Raw genomic sequence first — 25777 nt, 5'->3', positions numbered from 1 at the left:
CGTGTGACGCCCCAGCGCGACTTACCCCTCGTTCAGACAGCCAGCGACGTTATCGCTGTGTGTCGCCCGTCTCTTTCAATGAGGCGTTTCTAAATCTGCTTGTCATAAACAAATGAGTACCATTCACGCCAGTAACTGACGAGAGAAAAATGAAAATTCTGTCATCATTTACTCAATCTCATGTTGTTACAAACCTGCATACATTTCTTTGTTCTGATGAACACAAAGGAAGATATTTTGAGAAATTCTACTATGGAACCATGGAAGTGAATTTGGTCCACAAACGGTTTGGTTACAAACATTTCTCAAAATATCTTCCTTTGTGTTCATCAGAACAAAGAAATGTATACAGGTTTGTAACAACATGAGAGTGAGTGAATGATGACAGAATTTTCATTTTTGGGGGAACTATCCCTATAACAATCAACACACAGTTCAATGTGGTCGCCCTGCAGCACAGGGGAATGAAACATACATGCAAATAAGAGTGCCCCCAAGTAAGAGAGTCCAGCGGAGTAGGCCTGACCAGAGACTGAGATGCTGATGACCGGAAAGGCACCCGGTGAAAAGCTCAGGCACTAATATTGAGCGCAGGCAGGGAGGCCGGGGCAGATGGCAGCAGGACTCTGTCTGCAAAAGGTAGAGACAGAGCAGAGCACAGGAGACGGCAGTAGGTGAAAAAACAAGACTAAATTAATTACTAGATCAAGGCTAGACTAGACTAGGCGGCGATGCCAACATGAACAATGACAGACTCGCACAAGACAGCAGAAACACAAGGAATAAGTAGCAGCGAGAGAGTCCGCACGCGTCGACCTGTCAAAACACAAACAGGCGGCCGATCAGATCAAAGTCATGACACAAATCCGCTTAATCCCAGCCTCAGGCCATTCAAATTATCAGTTTGTTGGCAGAATCCACTAAATGCCACATCGTTGACATTTTAATGATAACTATAATGATAACTATATTTGCTTTCACACCATGAAAACTTTATTTATGTCGTTGGCATGCCGCAGTACTTGTGCAAATCATGTACCTTTAATAGAATTAAGTAATAATTATTTTATAATAGATTTGATTGGCTGTCAATGGTTTATCATTCATCAATTAAAAAAAATCCCTATGAAAGTGATCCCAACAATATCGTTCCATGAATCTTTATGTTATAGTTGTGGTCTGAACTCCACTATTCTCTTTAATATAAAACAATTTTTAAAACTAGATTTTTACAGTTATCATCCATAGTGTGAACAGCCCTTTAGTCCTCTAAGTGCACATAAGAGGAACTGGATGAACAACGGCACTCGAAGCGACTCTGAATCACATCAAAACTTAGGTCCGTTGGGAGTACTTGGTCCTGAATACAACAGGAATGTGGTAGCCAAACACGTCACAGTGCCCCCTAATTTGTGTGGTTCAGTTTTTCATTTTTACATTGTGACTTTCATCATTTACAGTGTTTCGAATTGCATTTTCAGTGATTTTGCAACTGTTTATTACAGTATGTCTTGTCCAGAGAAGTGGAATTTTTTTTTAAGTGGAGGTTTGCACTTAGAGGGTTTTGCAGCAAAAGACAGTCAAATTTATTAAATACCAATGAAATGACTAAAGTGACATTTGGGAAAATAAGGCTAATTGCGAATAACCTTTTCGTTGCATTAAATTGAAATTACTGAACCTAAACATAAAAGCCTGATAAAAAGCTTTTGTTTTACAAAAAAAATCACTGAATGTTAGACGCACTTAGAGGGTTTTGCATCTGAACTCATCTTCTTTTAAGATACATTAGACAAAACGGTTCTTTGGTGACCCTGCTTGTGAAGACCAAACATGTCTTTTTTTAGTGATTTACTGACCATCATGATTACAGTTATATCATTGTATGTGCATATTGTAACACTTTTAGTTGGCTCTTTCTTTCTTTTTTAAAGTGTAATAAACCTCACCCTGCCTACTCAAGAGGGCAACTTCATCACAAAGATGGCTCTGTATAAAAACGCTTCATACCGGCAGCCGTACCGAGAGGGAGAGGTGGTTCTGAGCACCAGGGACATTCTGTTTGTGGGGGTGTTCGTGGAAGGAGCGGATGATAAACAGCTTATTCTTATTGTCAACATGTGCTGGGCCACGCCATCGCGATACAGCAGCGATCGCCTGCGTTACATTATCATAGAGAGAGGGTATGCAAATACTTTGCTTATTAGCACAGACACATACCCAAATATCTCTACCTTCACCTTATCTGTCAAATAAGGTATATCACATGTAAAGCAGCCTGTATATACAGTAACATATCACATGGGTCTGTTGTTCCAGGTGTCCTAACATCAAAGACAACACCATAGGCATGGCCGAGAACGGCGTGTCTCTCACCTGTCGCTTTCATGTCACCGTCTTTAAGTTCATTGGTGATTATGATGAAGTGCATTTGCACTGTGATGTCTCACTGTGTGATTCTGAGACCAACGCCTGCAAAGTGGTGAGAAGGCCTTTAAACCCCCATTCATTTTTGGATTTTTTTGCCTCTCTATAACCATAGAGACTGGATTTATAGAAAAAGAACTAGTTAGATCTTTTTTTGTTAGTCCTTGACCAAACATCAATTTAAGACTTTGGCTTGAAGGACTGGGACACTCCTCTCAAAATATTCTCATTTTCCAGCTCCCCTAGAGTTAAATATTTGATTTTTACTGTTTTGGAAACCATTTAGCTGAACTACGGGTCTGGCCGTACCACTTTTAGCATAGCTTAGCATAATACATGGAATCTGATTAGACCATTAGCATCGCTCTCAAAAATAACCAAAGAGTTTCGATATTTTTCCCACTGTGTGATTTTATCACCAAGCCAACTTGTTCATCTCTCCATCTGCATTTTTGAGATCTGTTCCTGTAAGATTTAAAACAACATTTGTTCTTTTACAGAATTGCCCTCATAACAAACGTAGTTATATGGATTACAGTCAGCACAAAGAACAGATTTTGTCTGTGGGACCAATCAGAAGAAGAGGTATGAAGTATATTTCAGATTTGTGTGAAGTGTGTGTGCTTTAAGGTAGTAGTAGTATGTGGGTGTACTGCGGGGTATCTTTTGAAAGTGCTGTGATTGCAGCTGCACACACTGTGTGTGCGTTTGTGTGTTTCAGAATCCGACTGGTGTGAAGAGGAAAATGGTGGATGCGAGCAGATCTGTACCAGTCAAATAACTGGTGCTGTGTGCAGCTGTGTGACAGGAATGCTGCAGAGAGATGGGAAGAGCTGCAGAGGTGAAACACACACACACAAATACACACATTATCGTCTTGCACTATTTACTGCTTAACTATTTGATGAATAGACAAATTTCTAAGAAGAAAATAACTGGAAGATGTAGAGAGGCAGCGCCCTGAGTGTTTTGAAAAATATTACTTAAAACTGTTTCTCATCTTACCATATCCAGATGTTTAAAGTCATCAAAACAATAAATCTGTGGGGTAGCATTAAAGGGACACTCCACTTTTTTGAAAATATGCTCATTTTCCAGCTCCCCTACAGTTAAACATTAGATTTTTTACCGTTTTAGAATCCAATCAGCTGATCTCTGAGTCTGGCGCTACCACTTTTAGCATAGCTTAGCATAATTCATTGAATCTGATTAGACCGTTAGCATGGTGCTCAAAAATAACTAAAGAGATAAATTAAAAGTTGTGATTTTCTAGGCAAGTATAGCTAGGAACTTTACTCTCATTCTGGCGTAATAATCAAGGACTTTGCTGCCGTAACATGGCTGCAGCAGGCGCAATGATATTACGCAGTGCCCGAAAGTAGTCCCCAGCTATTGAAAGTTACCAAGGGACTATTTTCAGATGTTGTGTAATATCATTGGCCCTCCTGCAGCCATGGTACGACAGCAAAGTCCTTGATTATTACGCCAGAATGAGAGTATAGTTCCTAGCCCGGGGGTAGGCAAGTTCAGTCCTAGAGAGCCGCAGTCCTGCATATTTTAGCCTAAGCACTGATAATCTAATCTGATGTCTAAAACCTAAAGACATTGTTTAGCTTGTTCAGGTGTGTTTGATTAGGGTTGGAACTAAACTCTGCAGGACTGCGGCTCTGTAGGACTGAACTTGCCTACACCAGTCCTAGCCACACTTTTCAGACCAGAACGTCCATGTGCACACAAATATGCGCAAATCTATTTGCTATTTAAACATGATGGTAAACGTGGAAATGATAACTCTCCAAACAGTAAAACTAGCAAAAACACGTTTGTCGCACTTTGCGCTGCGTGTATGATAGGGCCCCCTGTGTTTGATATCGCTTACTTAAAAAAAATGGTATGTCCAAAACCTCAATATGTTAGAAATTGTCCGCCCGGATTGTCCACTGCCTCCGCTGAGATTTCTCAGTACTGTGTATGCATCAGATGCAACTTTTTTGTCCCATGAGGTCACCAGAGCTGATGTGCCACAAAATTAAAAAAGTGAATAGATTAAAAATTCCAGGCCATTGTTTTCAAGTGTAATTGATATACAGGAGGTACCAAGAAATAATTTCCTTGTGATTAAACGGTACTTCTTTTAAAACGCCTAAGTAAATTGATGATGAGTAATGAGTAAAACGCCTGATATTCTCGTGGTTGTTATTAGTATGTCATAGATTGATGAACATACAGTATGGGTTACTTTCAATCCAGCATTGGGTCAAATAGGGACAAGCCCATCCGTTGGGTTAAATGAACTCAGAAAATGTTTATATTTGACCCAACAATTAACCCCACAAGATGTTACATGCCATATTTCTTGTTAAAAGTGTCTTATATAATTGAAAATCAGGAGTTCTTGTTGTTCGAATTAGTCAGTATTAATTCTGTTACTGTCAACTCTGTAACCAGGGTTATAGTGTTGACAGCATGTAACAGAGCTGTCAATCATACACAAAGAAGCACACACACACACACACACACACACACACACACTCTCTCTCTCTCTCTCTCTCTCTCTCTCTCTCTCTCTCTCTCTCTCTCTCTCTCTCTCTCTCTCTCTCTCTCTCTCTCTCTCTCTCTACATTGGTAACAGAATTGACACCGACTAATTTAGACAACACGAAATCATGATTTTTTGGCTATATAAGACACTTTTAGAAAAGATCTTATATTGTTATGACCTGTGAAATCTAGTGATCCATGACAATGAGTGATTTTTTAGTATAGATGGTTTCATCGGACGCACGTGATACACGTCTGGATCCGAACCTTACTTCCGGTTTCGTTTTTTTAATGGTCTGACTAGTTATAAATGCCTCGTCGAAAATAACAAATGTTTTGGTTTCCGAGGTAATCTATGTGTTGTTTTGTTTGCTTGTTATATAAATAAACTATGTTTAAAGAATTTGTTGTTATTTATTATTAGCGGAGTTTACCGGAAGTTACGTGCGGACCGCGACAGCGGCTTGTTTATGTTGTTACCGCTGAAACGGTCTATTTAAAGATTTAGTCATTTGAAAAAAACTAAAAACAATTATGACTTTGGACTAGGGATGGGACAATGGGAATTTAATTATCATTACAACCATGTTTGATTACCGTAATTTTTAAAACTTGCGGTAAATCCTGTCCAGCCAGAATCAGTTTGACGCAGGCGCGCACATGCAACATCGTTTTTTGCACAAGAAGGCATTTAAGGGATAATGTATTGTATTCATTCACTGTAAACTTATTAGACAGATTAATTTTTTTACCACAGAAATTATTTCAGGGACATGAAATATTAAATTGTGATTTTCAAAAATAAAACTTTTTAAAGAATGTTTTCAGTGTGTGTATTAGTTCTTTTTGAACATTTCCATCTCATTTACAAAACCATGATAATATTGATAACCGTGATAACTTTGGTCACTATAATCATGATGTGAAATTTTAATACTGTCCCATCCCTACTTTGAACGCCATGTACTTGAAATTATTTAATCACACACATAATATGAAACATTATTTTACTTTTTAAAAATTAGATCTAACTCAGCATGCGCTGTCACAGAATGTGATTTCGGACACAGATTATTAACAGATTATTGTGTTTAGCCCCGCACCTTTGACCACCGAGACAGTGTTGCCATGTTGGGCTGCTCAGACAAACAAAGCATTGTTAAAAACATCACATTGATTAAGCTCTGGGAGGTCATCTTCAACAAATGGTTTACTTATAATAGTCGACACATTAAACTGGGATTGAAGAAAGTATTTTAAAATAAATAAAACACTTTACCTTTAGCTGTAGACAAATAATTTATAATGTATATTGACTAACAAGTCTGTTCTAATGTGTGAGATTCAATTGAATGTCAATGTTGTCATTACACACTCAATGTTGTGCACTACACCCACATAAATACATCTTCTGCATATAAATGTCAGCAGCATCCCTTTTAGACGTCATGGTTTTGGGTGTTTTGCTTTTCTGTAAATTAAAACCAAAGTCAGTTCTGACTTAACTGATTCCTTTGGTTCACCAATCTCATGAAACGCTTCACTTTCTCTCTCTCAACAGTCACCAGTATGAGCACTGACCTTCGACCTATGGTTCCCCTGGTAGCCATGGTCATATTCGTCAGCATTTTACTGCAAATGCACACCTCGGTTTACTTCTCTTAACACCCACCAGCAAGACCAAGAGAGAGAGAGAAAGAGAAAGAGAAAGAGAGAGTGATGGATACAGACCAATAGGGGACGCAAAGCAAAAAAGAGCCAATGAAGGCATTTGCATGATGCATTGGCAGCCTTGAAGAGAGGATCATCTCTGAGCAGTTCCCTTCATCGAAGCCAAAACTGTGAATGTGAACATAAAACAACCAACTATATGATCCAACATAATAAGAAAAAAACACCCTGGAAGAAGTCAGCTCTTACCTTTGGCGTAACTTCTAAACACCAGAGACCAACAAGAAAATAAAAAACTGTCACTTTGAAATGTAGTGTTACTGTATTTCACAGCAAAAATAAAAGATTAGCTATGTTACTTTTTTTTTAATGACTTTTCTGAATCACCAAAATGCAAGAGCATGTGTTGCAAGAATGTATGATGATTTTCAACACAAGTTATGTTGTTTGTTTTTATGTAGTTGATTTGATGAAACGCATACCGTCTTCCCTATTTCATCTTCAAAATGCATTGTGTTACCTATTTAAACCCCATTTTTTGCCATACTGATATCAACAATGCCAAGCAACATGTATTGTTGTATTTCTGTGCATACTTCCTTAAGTAGGCGACTTTTAAAGCTTCACTTATTTAAGCTGTATATATAGACCATGTTTGATGGACGTGACCATTTTTGCCCTGTACTATAAATACTTAATGTACTGTATGAATCACTGAGGTGTGTTCGTCTTTATGGTCGTTTAGGCTGACTATACGAACAATACTTGACTTGATGACGATGATGATAATAATGGTGAATGTTAAGGACTGTTTTCTACAAAATGAAAAAGTGAAAATTTCCTGTAGGCTTGGGACGCCCATAACACCATGGTAACATACATACTGTAGCTTAATGTGGTGACCAAGACCTTGATGTCCATATCTTAATGTTTTATTATTTTAGGCGTTGTTTATTTTGTTTTTGATCCGATATGATTCATTTGAGAATAAAGTGAGCTTTCACATCGATTTTATTACTCTATTCTTAGTGCATTAGTCATGGTTTCTGCAGCAAAGCCGAGGATAGAGAACGCGCCCCGCTCGCGAGCGGCCGGGCGGGAATGAGCCGGGTTGCTATGACGACCGCTTGGGAGGCGGTTCCTTTAATCCTGACTTCAGAAAAGCGCAGATACACACACGAGGTGGGCTGTGTGTGCTGGTATGCCGTTGCGTGCCGTCACATCCACAGACCGAGCGAGCACTTCTGCGTTCCTGTCATACGGTCCTCGGATGAATTTTGAAGGAGAGCTCGATATTTAAGGGAACATCGGGATTGTTTTGGAAGATGAACTGGAATTCCTCTGGTAAGGATTTGAAGGGCTCTAGGCTAGCGCAGGATTAAAGATGTGACATAACTTGCACGGGTCAGCCAGCGATGCTTCTAGCAAACCTGTCTGTTCATATCCTTTACGCTTTTAATGAGCTAATGAGCTATAATCAGCCGTTTTAATTTGCAGTTTGTCGTTTTCGCAGTGTTTGTAGTAACTGCTATGTAACAGTGTTTGATATGGTGTTTAGTTATTTTACAGTGTGGTGTTTATAGTAACCTTTTACTGTAATTGTGTGTGTGTGTGTGGGGGGGGGGTGTTTACAGTGTCCGTGTGCATTTAATTTTGTGTTTATAGTTACCTTACAGTAACAGTTTGTGTTTTTGGAGGTGTTTAGCTATTTACTGTGGCAGAGTTAATTTGGTGTTTATAGTTACCTTACAGTGACAGAGAGTGTTTGAAGTGGTGTTTATATTTGCCTTACAATGAAAGTGTTTGTTTAATGTGGTGTTTATAGTTAAGGGAGTATTGGATGTGGTGTTTATAGTTATCTTACAGTAACAGTGTCCCAGTCAGCAAATTTCCTTTGGCGCAGAACTGGCCCAAATAAACACAGTGGACCCGTGGCCCACTTAAGAAAGTGAACCTGTCCCTGGCCCAAATCTTAGCAAACTTCTTTTTACCCACAACACCTTAAATGTAATGGTTGTATAGCTTGTATGACTTTAGTAAAGGACTGGCAGCCCTTATGTGGCCCACATGTGGCTGAAAGACCAAAAGGCAGTATTCTCCCAGAATTTAACCGTATTTATGTAACCTGTCCTACCTGCCCCAAGCAGTACTCAAACCAGCGATTAGTCTGGCATGGGAGTCAGGCGTTGTAACAAGAAGACTTAAGGCCATGACCTGTCGCTAAAGCACTTCTTTAGATCGAGGTTTAGTTACTTCACAGCTCTCACTCACTTGCTGGCCTCCGTTACACTCACCTCCCTAAATATCACTCCCATCCGGGTCACGGCACCACTGTGTGCGGGACTCGAACCGGGGATCAGTCCAGGATGGGGCTTGGGCACTCAACAAGGAGGCTAAAGGCCATGACCCCTAGTGTCTGTTGCTAGTTTCACTTACTTCACAGCTCTTCTAACTCACTAGCTGGCCTCTTACATTTACACCACACCAATTTTTTCAAATATCCTTTACACAGTAAATCAAATAGTATAACTCACAAAATAAATTGTAATTTATGTAAAAGTCATACTCTGTTATTTTCCCAGTAAATCAAAAACTACTGAAATATTTAACCAAATTATGTATTTTAATGTAACATTGAAGCATGTGAATGAGCATTTTAAAATGAATTTTACAATAAAAATATAAGTACACCTGAACGTGTCAAAAAATATAAAAAGAAAAGCTATGAGGAATGTCAGGACAAAGTGGTGAAAAGATTTGGTAGACTAAGGGCGCACTCACACTATCCAAAGCAAACCTGGGCGCATTTGACCCTCTAAGGGTTCATTTGACCGGGCACGGTTTGGGCAATCGCACCCTGGCCAGCCTGTAGTGGTGGGCTCGAGGGTGGTTTACTTGGTGGGCTCAGGCGCGGAACGTGCAAATCGCACCGAGCGCGTTTCAAAAGGAGAGACGTCAATTGCGCGACCACTCATCTTCATCTGCCTTCGTAAAAACCTTCTGATGCTCACTTGACAGACCAACTAAGCAATATGATATGCACGTGAGAGGGCTGTGTGTCATCGCACACCAAACGATTCCATAGACAAAACACAGACTTAACATAACGATTGGCTCCAGTTTTAAAAGAGCACACCTAAGGGCAAAAAAAGAACCCAGCATAATTGTCCCCCTCCTTACTCCCCTGGCGAGCTTTCGACATTAGGTTGTGATTGTTTTGAACAAAGCAGGAAGTAAAGTGCTCCTTTAACACTGGAATCCATTATAATGTTAAGTCTGTGTTGTTTATTCTTAGTCGTTTGGTGCACGATGACACACAGCCCTCTCACATGCCTATCATATTGCTTAGTTAATCTGTCACGTGTGCAGCTCATACATTCACTTAACCCTGCTGTGCGCATCAGAACGTTTTTACGAAGGCAGATGAAGGTGAATGGTCGCGCAGTTGACGTCTCTCCTTTTAAAAACATGCTCAGGCGCGATTTGCCCTCACATTTTGAGTTCAGCGCCTGAGCCCAAGTGAACCGAGCGATCTCACTAGTCAAACGAACCAGGCTTTTAAGGGGTCAAACGCGTTTGGTTTGAGTGCGCCCTAAATATAAAGGCAACAAGCTATTATCATTTATACTGGACCTTAAAGTACAGTTCATAAAATGCAAATACCCAAAGTAATTGTATACTTTTTCCCTTATGAAATATCGTAGAACATTTATTAAGTATTTTAAATTCATGTCAAAGAGAACAGAACAATGCTCACAATGTTAATGTTGGTTATTCTGTCTATAGTTGACTAGGGAGAGTTATACTGTTGAGCTTCACAATTTTTCATACGTTCCCTTCTCCCACCATCTCAGTCTCCAGCCTGATGAAGCCATTTTACAATATTCAGTTCAGTTTCTTCATCTGAAGATCTTCCAGTAAGAGGATTCTGCCTGATGGCATCTACATGGAAGAGGAATATAGCAAATGTTAGCTGCATTATTACCTGGAAGCTAGAGCTGCACCACTGTGACAAAATATTTTTTATTTTTTTCCATATACTACAATTATATACACTATAATTGGGATTTATAGACTTACTCAGACATACTCAGTAATGTAGGAATGTTTTAGTGACAAATAATTTTGTTCCAAGAATGGTCTTTAAAAACATACTAAAAGTTATTAATGCTAACAACATGCCCTAACCAAATTATCATTAAATATCATTAAATGTGGTGTTATAATACTCTTACAGTGACAGTATGTGTTTGATGTTGTGTTTATAGTTACCTTACTGTAACAGTGTCCCAGTCAGCAAATTTCCATTGGCGCAGAACTGGCCCAAATAAACATTTAGGGCCAGATTTACTAACAGCTTACACCAGCGCAAACCATCATTTTGGCAGTAAATAATGATGTGGGGATTTACTAAAGATGCGCAGTGGATAATTAGCGCTGGAAAGGTGTGGTCGAGTTATTTTTGCGACTGACCTTATTGCATATGCATTTCTAGGAGTTTCCCTTTCAGATGCTTCATTTTTGGGAGGAGATTATTGAAATGATTCACGCAACATGATTTACTAATATTTGCACATGCGTTATGACTGGTATTTGTGCCATTGTTTAACACCAAATAAAATCATCTTTTAAATTACTTTGTGCTTGAAATGGCTGCAATTGTTGCTAAAAAGAGGCATCACGGAGAGCAGAGAACGTGTGATATAATGCAGAGGATTGTTTTAACACATAACAGTTTATTTGGAATGCCAGAGGAACATATATTATCAAAAATATTGTTTGTCAAGCCATGTTGTTTTTTATTTTCTGAAGTAAATAAAAGGAGTCACTAGGTGAAGTCACACAATACTTCTTGTAAACCTTCATTTTTGTCCTCCAGCTCTTTTCAGTGTACTATGGCTTCGTTAGATGGGATTTCACATACCGAATTTTTCACTGCGATGTCCGTGGTGCTGAACTCAAGATCAGCTTTGCTTATTTGCTACCCTGAACTAATTTGCGCTGCTGTTAGATTGCGTTGGTCATTATGGAAATCAGCTGTTGTGCCTGTGTTATTTAATTTGCACTTTTTCAGTAAATAACCCGCAGATATTACCATTCCCATCTGCGCTTTCTTGAAATTGCGCTCTAATGATAATTTGTCCCGTTTAGTAAATCTGGCCCTAAATGTGGTGTTTACTGTTTATATACAGTAGTTCTCTTACAGTGACAGTGTGTATTTGATATGTTGTTTTTCATTATCTATCAGTGTCTGATGTGGTATTTATAGTTAACTTATGGTGACACTGTGTTTTGATAAAGTGTTTATGTTAAAGTGCCAGTGTATGTTTATGAGGTGTTAATATTACCTTACAGTGGCAGTGTGTGTGTTTATATTTATGTTACAGTGGCAGTTTGTGTTTTTGAGGTGTTTATATTTATGTTATAGTGCCAGTGTGTGTTTATAAGGTGTTAATATTTATGTTAAAGTGACGGTGTGCATTTAATGTTGTGTTTATAGTTACTTTATCGTAACAGTGTGCGTTTGTTGAGGTGTTTATCTTACAGTGGCATCTAATGTGGTATTTATTGTTATTTTACCATGACAGTGTTTATTTGATGTGTTGTTTTTGGTTATCTATCAGTGGCAGTATGTGTTTGATGTTGTGTTTATAGTTACCTTACAGTAACAGTGTCCCAGTCAGCAAATTTAATTTGGCGCAGAACTGGCCCAAATAAACATTTAGGGACAGATTTATTAACAGCTTACACCAGCACAAACCATCCTTTTGGCATTAAATAATGATTTACTAAAGATGCACAGTGAATCATTAGCGCTGGAATTGTGTGGTGGTCTAGTTATTTTTGCGACTGACCTTATTGCATATGCATTTCTAGGAGTTTCCCTTTCAGATGCTTCATTTTTGGGAGGAGATTATTGAACAACATGATTTACTATATTTGGGCATGTGTTATGACTGGTATTTGCGCTTTATTTAATGCCGAAAAATGCATGTCTGTAACAGTTTATTTGGAATGCCAGAGGAACATATTATCAAAAATATTATTTGTCAACCCATGTTATTTTTTAATTGCTGAAGTAAATAAAATAAGAGTCACTAGGAAAAATCACACAATACCTTTAAAACTTCTTGTCAACCTTTGTTAGTTGGGATTTCACATCCCGAATTTCCGTGGTGCTGAAGTCAAGATCAGCTCTGCTTATTTGTGACCCTGAACTAATTTGCGCAGCTCTAAGTAGATTGCGCTGGTCATTATGAAAATCAGCTGTTGCTCCTGTATTATTTAATTTACACTTTTTCAGATATTACTTGGAATTGCGCTCTCATGCTAATTTTTCCCGTTTAGTAAATCTGGCCCTAAATGTGGTGTTTATACAGGGCTCCAGACTCAAAAACTTTTTTTACTAGGAGCACAGTGGCCCCCAACTGAAAATTTTAGGGGCACACACCGTAAATCAACATGCTAACCAAATAATCACATTTCTACAAATTTCCACTGTATTACTAATAAATAATTTGATGATAGATGCAGAAAGTACAATGTGCTGTTTCAAATTCATTGTCACATCACAAAAAAAAGGTCAAATTTAATGGTCGCACATGTGCGACTGGATGTAAAATTCAGTGGCACACTCTCAAATTTTGGTGGCAGTCTGGAGCCCTGTATTATACAGTAGTTCTCAGTGTATGTTTATGAGGTGTTAATATTTATCTTACAGTGGCAGTGTGTGTGTTTATAAGGTGTCAATATTTATGTCACAGTGACAGTGTGTTTGTGTTTATAATGGCAGTGTATGTTTATAGTATAAACCAATGCTTAAAATGACATCCTAACACAAACACCAAATCTAACCCTTAACCAAAGCGGAAAATAAGAAAAAGATGTTGAGTAACCAATGCATGACACTTAAACAGAAATACGTGATCACGTAAAAATTCTGAAAAACGTGAAAAAAATCACAAATTTACATGACTATACACTGTCAGAAATAAAGGTACAAAACTGTGCATTTTCTGTCACTGGGGCTGTACCCCAAGTTTCCGTTTGGTACCTTTACAGGAATACAAAACGGAATATAATTTTGGATAGATAACCGTACCTTAAGGACCTACATTGTTAGAAAAAAGTCAAAATATGTACCCTAGCTGTCAGTGGGGCAGCACCCTTTAAAAAGTTAATTCTATACACCATTAGGTACAAATACGTAAACATTTAGTACCAATATGTACCTTTGAGATACTAATATGTATTTTTGAGGTACTTATAAGCTCTCTTTGGTCCCAGTATGTACCTAAGAGGTACTAAAATGAAATCCTTAGGTGCAAAGCTGTACTTTTTGAAAGGGTACAGCCCCAGTGACAGAAGAGGTACAGTTTTGTACCTTTATTTCTGAGAGTGTAGGTACATGATTTTGTGAAACAGGGCTGGTGTTTATATTTATGTTATAGTGCCAGTGTGAGGTGTTAATATTTATGTTAAAGTGACAGTGTGCATTTAATGTTGTGTTTATAGTTACTTTACTGAAACAGTGTGCGTTTGTTGAGGTGTTTATAGTTATCTTACAGTGGCATTGTGCATCTAATGTGGTATTTATTGTTATCTTTCAATGGCAGTGTGCGTTTGATGTGGCATTTAGAATTTTCTTACAGTGACAGTGTGTGTTTATTATACACTCACCTAAAGGATTATTAGGAACACCTGTTTAGTTTCTCATTAATGCAATGGTGTAATGGTGTGGGGGATGTTTTCTTGGCACACTTTAGGCCCCTTAGTGCCAATTGGGCATCGTTTAAATGCCACGGCCTACTTGAGCATTGTTTCTGATTATGTCCATCCCTTTATGACCACCATGTACCCATCCTTTGATGGCTACTTCCAGCAGGATAATGCACCATGTCACAAAGCTCGAATCATTTCAAATTGGTTTCTTGAACATGACAATGAGTTCACCGTACTAAAATGGCCCCCACATTCACCAGATCTCAACCCAACAGAGCATCTTTGGAATGTGGTGGAATGGGAGCTTCGTTGCCTGGATGTGCAACCCACAAATCTCCATCAACTGCAAGATGCTACAGTGTTTCCGCTATATACATTCTACCGTGGCGGCCCGCCACTCCTAAAACATCCCCGCCACGCCTTCGGTTGTGGATAGAAGGGATACAGCAAACGAAATCTTGCCGGATGAGCACTGTTTTATCCTAATCCTTCACCCAAACCCAACTCTAAACACAAAAGTTCACACGATTGTAGGATGTATTTGTATCTCATTTAGCCAGAGCTGCTGTTTTCATCCTAATAATCCTACCTCCAAATCTAATCATTAACTTTTCTGCATTTGCTGTATCCCTTCTAGACAAAACCCACGGCAGCTCGCAAAATAAATAGCCCTGTCAGACTGGCTGTCTTTAAAAATAAATAAAATCCTTTCTGGATTCGCGTTGTAAACTCATTTATAAATAAATCGCCTAAAATATCATTTCCCCCATGGGTTTAGTTTAATGCACAAATAGATTTAAATCAACAGATGATGATTAGGCTACGTCTCTGTTTTGAGAAATAATAATAAAATAAATAAGCCTACACAAAATATGTTACACTTAAATAATTATCAGATTGACAAAACGAATAAAAAAGTATTTGAGTTTCTGTTCTTTTTTGTGACGCGCTATAAAACCAAAGCAGCAGAAAGCACGTCATGTTTTTAATTATTTTAAATAAGCACAATGTTTTCTCCTTATTGTGAGTTTACACAAATAAAAATACAACATTAACAGTTTCGAATGTTGTTTTACTTTTATCTGTATGACAATAAATTAAATTTAGGGTAATTTAAGGTGCAAGGTCATCACGCATGATGTTCACCGGCACATGTACACCGACGCAACGCAGGGCTGCGAGAAATGACATAAATAAACTTTCGATTTAACATATTATGAGTTTTTTGGACATTCATTTGTAATCACTTTACTCATATTATCAACTTATCAGGCCATTAGTTATTCAGAATATAGGCTATAAACGCAGCGCACTGCTGACCACTCAGCTGTCAATCTTCTGTGCTTTAGATCGACACTCACAAAGTTTCACATTAAATGATAAGATATTTGACTAAAAACAAAAGGCTAAATACTGAATACTACTTATATGGGACTGCAAGACATTAATATTCGAATCTGTTTGGAAGGAAACTTACATTATTCCTGTGGGAAGAGAAGTACGTTGGTAATAAAAACTTGAGGCAGAAAGTGAGACTGTTTATCTGTTTCAAATAGGAGGGTCGGGGTACCCGCGGGTAAAACGCATAATATTTGAGGTAACGAGTGTAATAATATTAACGTGTCATTTGCGTTGTAGATGCAGGTCGGGATTCAATAGAGTTAATTGCGGGTCTAACATCCAACACCAAAAGGTTGGACCGTTAAAGGTTTATATTTAACTGTGCGATTTGCGGTGTGACCGGGTCGGGGTCTTTATGTCAAACAGGCTGGGTGTGGAATAAAATTGCTGCTGATGTCGGATAACTGTTCGGATGTTCTGTCAATCACAGCGGTGCGGATTATCAAACAGGACTGTGCGTGACTTTGCTACAGCTCTGTAAGTAAATGACAGCATGAAAAATACATGTTAGTTTACTGTAGCCTATTTTCTACATTTAAAAAAATAATGTACATTTATAATCATCATGGGCGCCCCCTGCCGCCACAGCTGGAAAAAATCCTAGAGGAAACACTGTGCTATCCTATCAATATGGGCCAACATTTCTACAGGAATGCTTTCAGCACCTTGTTGAATCAATGCCACATAGAATTAAGGCGAAAGGGGTTCAAACACAGTATTAGTATGGTATTCCTAATAATCCTTTAGGCGAGTGTATAAAGTGCAAGTGGAATATTAAAATTTTAAAGTACCACAATACCGCCTAATTTCTCGTTGATAACATCATCTATCACTATCAAATCAAATTAAAATGCAACATTATAAAATGTATTTTCCATTTATAGCCTTTTATGAATATCTTACGTGTACATTAGCTGCTTACAGTAACTCTAGCAATATATCTCATGTCATATTTCACCAAGGTGAGACCATGTCATTTATCATGTTTGTCTTTGTGTACCTGCTGGCATTTGCATGAGCAAGACATACAGTTAGGTTCTCATGTTACAGTCAAGATTATTTGCTGTTTTTCTAACAGTTTGGCTATCTCTTCCTTTGGGCTGACGTCTGTCTTCTTCGCATCTCTGTCATGTCTCCAGTCTACTCATCCCCCAAATACACCACCGGCTCCACCCTCCTAAGCCCCTACAGTTCCTTCGATCCCTGCAACCGCACCCTGGGATACATCGTCCGTGGTCAACCCCAGCTTTCTAGGTATGCGCCTTCCACCTCCCGCTACCTAAACCCCGGCCCTCGCGTCCTGTTCTTCCCTCAGGACCCCGAACGAGGTCGAACTGCACTCCAATCAGACCCCCCCATCGCCCGGCGGAGCGAAAGCTCCAGTCGGATGCAGGTTAAAGGGCCGGTTCTCCGGATGAATGGCCTGAGGGGACGCTCGCCTTCGAGGACCGGGTACACCTGCACGTCTCCCCTGTCGAGGCAGCGCAGAGCGGTCAGTCAGTCGGATCTGATGCAAGAATTGGCCACACTTGGGATCTGTGAACCAGGAGTGGAGAGAGTCTACACAGTCAAAGAGTGTTTGATCAGGGGACGGACGGATTGCTCAGCGCCTCTGCACTGGAGCACGCCGGTGAGTTCTCTTGTACAGTTCATAATACATTTACATCCTGTACAGTTTATATATATATCTATTAATCAGGAATGTTGTGTGATACACAACACTGAGTCCATTTTGGTCATACTTGGTCTGTGTAAAGCATTTGAAGTGTAATTCATGAGCATGTAGTTTGACATTCTCACACCTTCACTTTGCACACACTCCTGCAGGCACACTTGAGGATAAATTAGACTAATCAACACCACACTGCCCTCACTCCTTTAGGTGTTGGCTGTGTACTAGAACAAACAAATACACACACACACACACACACACACACACACACACACACACACACACTGCTGCTTTTGAAGACATACTTCAGTAGTTGCTCTATTATAGGAGATGCATTTTAGTAAATGCCTAAATTGGGATTATGCAGAATTAACGCATGTAGCATTAACGCAGAAGTGTTATGTGTTGGTGCATTTTTAATTCTGCAGTACTCAAATGTACTCACTAGAGTGCGCTGCTATCCTCTCTTAAAGGGGACATATCATGACAATCTGACTTTTTCCATGTTTAACTGCTATAATTGGGTCCCCATTGCTTCTATTAGCCTAGAAAATGTGAAAAAGATGAACCCAGTAACTTAGTTAACCATAGTAAACTTTGGTAAACCATTCTTTGCAAGCATGTGAAAAAATAGGTAATTGAAATTTGGCTCCCCTTGTGATGTCAGAAGGGGATAATACCGCCTCTTAATCTGCATTATCCAACCAGGACACTGCTTTTTAGTGCGGAGATCAGTTCATTTGCAATTAAAAAGGCACACCCAAAACGGCACATTTTTGCTCACACCTACAAAGTGGCACCTTCAAAGATTTTAATTAAATATTTCAAAAATCTTGAAAAGCTTACATATGTAACAAGGAAGAAACCCTCTGATTTTTTTGATATATGGAGGATATTCCTAGATTTTGTTAAAAATGTAGATATTGAAGAAGCTTTGGATGTGTGAAATTATAAAATGTAAGATGTGATTTATTTAATTTTATTTAATTATTGATCTGTACTTTATTTATTTATTTTCAACTTATTTACTTATTTTAATTCTGCCTGGGGTAAAGGGTTTTGGGGTTTTTCTGTTTTAAATACTTGGTAAAATCTCAATAAAGACATGTTCTACAAAAATATTTTAAAAAACATTTGCATGTGTAACCTATTTTTTATTATTAAGCGTTTTATTTAGATTAATTTTTAAAGGATTTATTTACATTTTATGATTTTTATGATCAATCACGAACCCGCTGCAATTCTCCCGCGAACCTCAGTTTGGAAAACCCTGACGGGTCCCATTTAAGTTTATAATATGCATATTTTAAAGGAGTTTGTACAGAAGTATACAATTTTTGTGAAAACAAAAAGCTTTTTAGGGACCGTTCACATGTCGCGCTTAAAAACGCGTTGAAAACTCTCAGCGCGAAGGTTCTTGTCACATGACCTGCGGTGCGCTTGCAGCATTCTGAAAAGTTGAGATGTTTTTAAAGGTGGGGTGCATGATCTCTGAAAGCCAATGTTGACATTTGAAATCACCTAAACCAAGGGTGTCCAATCCTGCTCCAGGCGATCGATTATCCTGCAGAGTTCAACTCTAGTGATGTTAGGTTCTTGAACGAATCGTTCTTTTGAGCCGGTTCTCAGGAAGTAACCGGTCGATCCGGTTCACAAATCGAACTGAATCAAACGTTAGTTTTGGGCATAGGTTCCGGGTTGATGACGCATAGCCGAAATAGCACGTCGGACTCAAAAAGAACCGAACAAAGTTTGTCGATGATTGCCGAGGCGAGGATTGCGACGATTCTGACGGATGAGTTGCTGACACTGCGTTTGAATCACCGAGGATTTGAATGAGCCTGATGTGCAAAGTTTCTTTTTTTATTAGTTTCTTGATATGCTTGTTTTATTAAAAATTTTTGTTTTGGTATGCGTAGTGATGTCATTTCTTGATAATGTCAGGAACCAGTACATCGGCTTTTTGAACCGGTTCAATGAGCAGAACTGTCCGAAAAGAGCCGGTTCGTGGAAATGAATCGGACTTTGCATCACTATTCAACTCCAACTCTAATCAAACACACCTGCCTTCAATTTTCAAGTTATCCTGAAGACCTTGGCTGTGTCTGAAACCGCTCCCTTGTTCACTCATTCACTATTCCCTTTATAGTGAACGAATGTAGGGAATTAAGTTGTTCACTCAGGTTTTGGACACTGCTACAAAATGTCCGGCACCCAATATAGTGCACTCGGACACAGCTCTTGATTAGCTGCTTCAGATGTATTTGATTTGGGTTGGAGCTGAACTTTGCAGGACAGTCGCCAGGAGCAGGATTGAGCACCCCTGACCTAAACAAACACACTACCCCAATAGAATCTGGACCTTTTTTTGATAAACCCGCCCACACATACGCAACTCAGGCAATGATGTCGGTTAGTAGACACGCCCCTCACTGCTGATTGGCTACAAGTGTGTTTTGGTAGTCGGCCCGGTAGTCGGTGTTTTTCAAAAATCATGCACCCCGCCTTTAACTCCATGCGGTGTGGACGTGCCTGGAAAAAAATGACACATCAGCTGTGTGCTCACACTCATTTATCAACATGAGGATGAGAATTTTTTTTTGGTGAACTATCCCTTTAAGTCACACATCTTTTACACATAAGCATCCACTATTGCCTGGACATGTCCATATGCAATTACTGATTCAAGCTCAGGTCTTACAATCTTCATCCTACCATAAATAACTTAAGATTACGACCAGATTATTCATTTATCAGTTGACATTGTGCCAAATTGATTGCAGTTATATGAGAGAGTGGGCAGAGGTCTGTGTAAAGGTACAGTGCTGTAATGTAATGACATGCTCATTGCAGAAACTCTGTATATATCAGCACAATATAATGTTGTAGCGTGGACTTTGTCATTGTCAGGGCCTATAGTGTATCATCAGCCAAATCAGGGTGTTATAAACATGTGCAGCACCAGGTGTTGTATCGCTGAAACTCTGACTTAAGCTTAATTTCATTCTGCTTCTCCTCCTGTCCAGTCCAGATGCTTTGAAAGTAAATCTCAACATTTCTCATGCATTATTTCAATATTAAAAGAGTTCATTGTTTTTTCTTCCTCTACATTACACTGCGTGGTTTTGAGAGAGGCTGTGAAAGAGATTCCTTAGATTTTTATTTGATTGTTTGCTCTGTGTAAATCCCATCGTGATGACAGTTATGACTTATTGCTTAGCTTGTGTGTGTATAGGCTACATAAGTCTACAAACAAATAAGTTTTAGAGTCATTGAAAGAAAAGATTCGTTTTAAAGATCTCATTACATAAGTTGTTTACGATGCATTTTTATTATTATTATTTTTATTTATTACATGCATGTTTTGCATCTTTATGAAGCTAATATACACTCACCTAAAGGATTATTAGGAACACCATACTAATACTGTGTTTGACCCCCTTTCGCCTTCAGAACTGCCTTAATTCTATGTGGCATTGATTCAACAAGGTGCTGAAAGCATTCTTTAGAAATGTTGGACCATATTGATAGGATTGCATCTTGCAGTTGATGGAGATTTGTGGGGGGCACATCCAGGGCACGAAGCTCCCATTCCACCACACATCCCAAAGTTGCTCTATTGGGTTGAGATCTGGTGACTGTGGGGGCCATTTTAGTACAGTGAACTCATTGTCATGTTCAAGAAACCAATTTGAAATGATTCGAGCTTTGTGACATGGTGCATTATCCTGCTGGAAGTAGCCATCAGAGGATGGGTACATGGTGGTCATAAAGGGATGGACATGGTCAGAAACAATGCTCAGGTAGGCAGTGGCATTTAAACAATGCCCAATTGGCACTAAGGGGCCTAAAGTGTGCCAAGAAAACATCCCCCACACCATTGCATTAATGAGAAATTGAACAGGTGTTCCTAATAATCCTTTAGGTTATTGTAGAAAAATAAATGTAAATTAAAATGCTTTATTATGTTTTAAGTTTTGTTTTCAATTACAAATCTTCACTTTTGAGACAATATTAAAGATATCAAGGTTATAACTTCAGGAATATTATTTACATTATGTAGGATGATTTTATGTAGAAAAAATTACTTTAGCTGGGTTTTGAGCTAAGCTCTGCTTAGTTGCATTTTTAAAATTACAGTTTTACTTTAAAATAAAAAACAAATATTTTAAAGTAAAACTGTAATTTTAACATGTGTGTGTGTGGATATAATAAATAGTAATGTTTCCTATCTTTTCTCTCCTGGTAAAGAATAATAATGGTGAAAAGAAGGCAAAATGGTAGCAAACAAGAACAAATAGTAAAAAACATTAGCTAAACAACATAATTATTTCAATATGCAATTTGGAACGCCCACTTTTCATGTCCCCACTTCTACATTTCCTTCCAAATGTACTTTTCACTATAACCGCGCCTAATTTCACAATTTACACACACCCATGTCAAAATAGATCCAAAGATTTGTCTAAAGTTGTTGAATGTTCATGTGTGTTATACGAAATGTAAAAAAAAAACTGAAAACAAAAAGTAATTTATGAGTAAACAAAAAGAACTAAACATTTAACTGCAGAGAAAGTGCTTACATTTGTGACAGATTTATAGTCTTTTTTGTTGTTTAAGCCAAAGTTTTATACACTCAGTTAAACCCCAATGTGTTTTGGCACAAAATGTTTCACTTACTTGGTAATATAGCTAACATTAAGACTAAAACCCAGCCTGCTTCATATTAACAATTTTATATATTGTTGGACCTCGAGAATAAATACAGTTCAATGATTTTAAGGTTGTATTTAATGCAAAACCCTCTAAGTGCATCTGACATGTTTTCTTGGAAATAATCATTTTTATCAGGCTCTTAGCTTTAGGTTCAGTAATTTCTCTATATTGGCAATGTTTTTAGTCAGTATTTGAAATGCATTATTTTCACAAGTGTTACTTTAGTTATTTCATTGGTATCTAAAAAATTCGACTGTCTTGCAAAACCCTTTAAGTGCATGCAAGTTTTTAGGCAAAAAAAGACATAGTAAACGGTTGCAAAATCACCAAAGATGCATGTAAAAACTTTGCAAATGATGAAAGTCAGAATGTAAAAATGAAGAAGCTGCCACACATAGGAGAATTAGTTTTCTGAATGGCCTGAGGTGAGGATTAAGCAGATTTGAAGCGAAAGTATTTGATAAACGTATTATATGTGCCAAGAGCATTCGGTTAATATCATTGCCTCATTTTTCTACATCGGGCGCACTAATATAGACGGAAGTTTGAGTGAGAGGGGGAGTAGTCAGGAGTGATGATTTTACTGCGCGCTGAGGTTGAAGTGCTGCAAACTAAGTGCTCTTCCACCATACAATATAGTTCTCATTTTTATCTGCTTAAAAAATCGTCACGTTTTATTTTGTGTCACCATACTTATGTAACTACTCATGTAACAGTCTTTAAATAGAAAAAAATCGCAGTGTTTGGTGGCTTCTAAATTCATCCCTTTTTGGATCCTAAGGAATGAATGGGGCTAGGCTAAATGCTAACACATTCACGACGCTCTTGTACAAAAATTAAGTGCACACATTATAACAGATAGGTATGTATTAATTTGTCTAAGTTGAGGTAAGAACATAGTAAAATATTGAAAAACGGTGGTGTTTTCCTTTAAGTGCATTTTTTTTTTAATGTAGGTAAAGAGCGTGAGAGAAAGGGAGTGTGTGTTAAGAGCATCATTGTTGTGTCATTGGGAGAGTCACATACCTTTCAGTGCTCTCCCACGGCTAATCAATTACATGATGTGGTTTCAGCTTATACGTGCTTTGAACAAACACACATTAAGATACACTCCTTTACAAACTAAGAAAGACAAAACAATACGCCTACGTCTGTGGTTTGTGTCACATTGAAATGGCATGGGAACACGTCCTCTGTCCTGCATTCTCAATCACTCGATCGGTCCGCTTGCGGATCACCTCCTGGGATCTGTGCTGAGATCTCACCATGACAACTAAACATGTCTGCACAAGTCACTAGAATGAGTCAACGAGTTTAATAAAAAGCTGTTAGTAGTTAATAGCAGGGAATATGAAGTTGCCTGGGCGTTGCTATATGTGAAGTCACAGATTTGATTCTTGCGTGGCAAGAACATTGATCTTTGTCCTAAGACTATCTAGATTGTATGATGGCTGATCTCACAATTAGCTGTTAAGAAGGACATGCCCAAGAAAATATAAGAATTATGCTTAAAGGACAATAAAGAAAATTTTAGGAAAAATAAATTATTTATTAAAGGTAGCACTTTATTTTACCGTCTACATGTACATACTACAGTATGTATTATTGTGTAATATAGGTATCAGCCTTGAACCTAACCCAAATTAAAGGGATAGTTTACCCAAAAATTCACCCTCATGTTGTCCTGAACCTGTATGAGTTTATTCTGTTGAACAAGAAGGAAGTTATTTTGATTAATAATGGTAAGGACACAGTTGACGATATCCATTAACTTCCATAGTAGAATAATCATATACTGAATTGATACCGTCAACTGTGCTTACCACCAAATTATCTTCTTTTGTGTTTAACAGAATAAATAAAAATAGCTATGAGTGAGCAATAAAATGCTTCTTTGTGTATTTTTCTATTATTAGTAAAAGACTCGAGGCGTAAATGGTTCACTGCTTTTATGTTTAATAAAAACGCCCTGAATTCGGCAGAATGCTTGGTACACAGAAATCATTTTGCCTATAATGTCAGTGACCCGTTACTTCCTCCAACCCTTTAAAACAATGGAAAATATATTTTAAAATGTCACTTCTGTATGCTTCAAACCTTACTCTTTGCCTAAATGCCCCTGTGACATGGGAGTAACACAGGGTTGTTAAGTTGTTGGTTAATTTGTAGCTAATGTTTCATTATTAATATTGTTTTTTTTATAAGCTGCTAGACTGAAATTTGACACATTTGCATTTTAAAGGACACTAAAGCAGTAAAGATCATTCTTAAACTACTCAAGGCTCAGATAAGATGGTTTATTGCACTGCACAACCAACTTTGAACTTTCATCTAAATTAGTGTCAAGGCCGATTGTCTGATTCTAGCCTGCAGTAAGAGCAGGTCTGGGGCCAGCTGTGTACCTGACTGGGAACGAGCCATTTGAAGTGACAGTCCTAGACTTCCCGCGATAGATTCCAGAGACAATATGACTTCATTCATGCTGCAAAGCCGAGGAAACCCGTGGCTTACATCACGTAGGCCTATCGCAATTTAAAGGGGAAAATCTGACTTTTTCCATGATTAAGCGCATTTGTGTCCCCAGTTCTTTTATCAACATAGAAAACATGAATAAGAACAACCCAGTAACTTAGTTTTGGTAAACCATTCTCCGCAAGCATGTGACAAACAAGTTACTGGGTTGATCTTTTTCACATTTTCTAGGTTGATAGAAGCACTGGGGACCGAATAATCGCACTTAAACATGGAAAAAGTCAGATTTTCATGAAATTTCCCCTTTAAACAAAAAATAAAAATTTCAACACAAATAAAAACAACGCATTTTTTTAACATCAACTTTAAACTGCTGGTTTTCTTCCTCTGCGTAGTTTTTCAGTTTACAAATTCCGCCATCTAAATATGGAATCGGTATGGTGCGAGCACAACTGGCTTTTAAATGGGATGGAAGATGAGACTCTCATTGGTTTATTGCACGTTACGCACAAAACACACCCATTACTCATTACAAGAATAGGAACAACCCTTTTAGACTGTGTGCTAGGCGCACAAACCATTTCTCCTGTCGTTAAATTAGCAAAAGTGGATTCGGACACACCACTGATCTAGTTAAATGACTGGATTGATGTCATTTTTATATAGATTACTTATGATCGTAACAGCGTGAGGTGAAGCCATTGAAGGGTTCGAGTGGCTGTCTTGCTTTGCCCAACCGGCAGAGGGCCTCATTGAATTGCATTCAAAATCATGATCTAAATTCATCTGGTTTACAGCGTATCAGTCACACAAGATTAATTTTTAGGATATGCGTACGTAAATAAATTGTTACTACTGACGTTATTTGCAATGTTTATGTTTAAATCAAGCAGGATAGGAGATTTATAGAAAAAGTTAAGGTGAGTGTCTGCTGCATTCTGTTGTAATGACACAGGTGTATATAAAGTTTTACGACATTGAAAGCCTACACAATCAGTGTTATTTCTCAGAATAAGTTTAAGTTGTAGAGTAAGGAAGACTTGTATAGACTGTATAAAACAAGGCTTCCCAAACTTTTCAGCCCATGACCCCCTATATAATGGTACCAGCAATTCGCGACCCCCATTTCTCAGATGTGGTTAAAGTATACAAACA

The 25777-nt window shown here is 38.3% G+C and overlaps 2 protein-coding genes across 2 annotated transcripts in view; both read left to right on the top strand.

Moving 5' to 3' along the window:
• The window catches only part of tecta (tectorin alpha), a 32103-nt gene extending 24499 nt beyond the window's left edge, over window positions 1-7604 (top strand). The window contains exons 21-25 of the mRNA XM_065284273.1: window positions 1935-2183; window positions 2320-2482; window positions 2928-3012; window positions 3149-3268; window positions 6530-7604. Coding sequence (XP_065140345.1) covers window positions 1935-2183; window positions 2320-2482; window positions 2928-3012; window positions 3149-3268; window positions 6530-6633 — 721 coding nt within the window. The 3' untranslated portion in view covers window positions 6634-7604. The remainder of the gene's footprint in view (window positions 1-1934; window positions 2184-2319; window positions 2483-2927; window positions 3013-3148; window positions 3269-6529) is intronic.
• A 229-nt stretch (window positions 7605-7833) lies between these two features.
• The window catches only part of usp2b (ubiquitin specific peptidase 2b), a 55050-nt gene continuing 37106 nt past the window's right edge, over window positions 7834-25777 (top strand). Inside the window, exons 1-2 of the mRNA XM_065284271.2 lie at window positions 7834-7983; window positions 16841-17392. Coding sequence (XP_065140343.1) covers window positions 16892-17392 — 501 coding nt within the window. The 5' untranslated portion in view covers window positions 7834-7983; window positions 16841-16891. The remainder of the gene's footprint in view (window positions 7984-16840; window positions 17393-25777) is intronic.

Source organism: Paramisgurnus dabryanus, chromosome 5 (assembly GCF_030506205.2).
Source record: "Paramisgurnus dabryanus chromosome 5, PD_genome_1.1, whole genome shotgun sequence".
Taxonomy (NCBI): domain Eukaryota; kingdom Metazoa; phylum Chordata; class Actinopteri; order Cypriniformes; family Cobitidae; genus Paramisgurnus; species Paramisgurnus dabryanus.
This window is presented reverse-complemented; position numbering and strand designations above follow the sequence as displayed.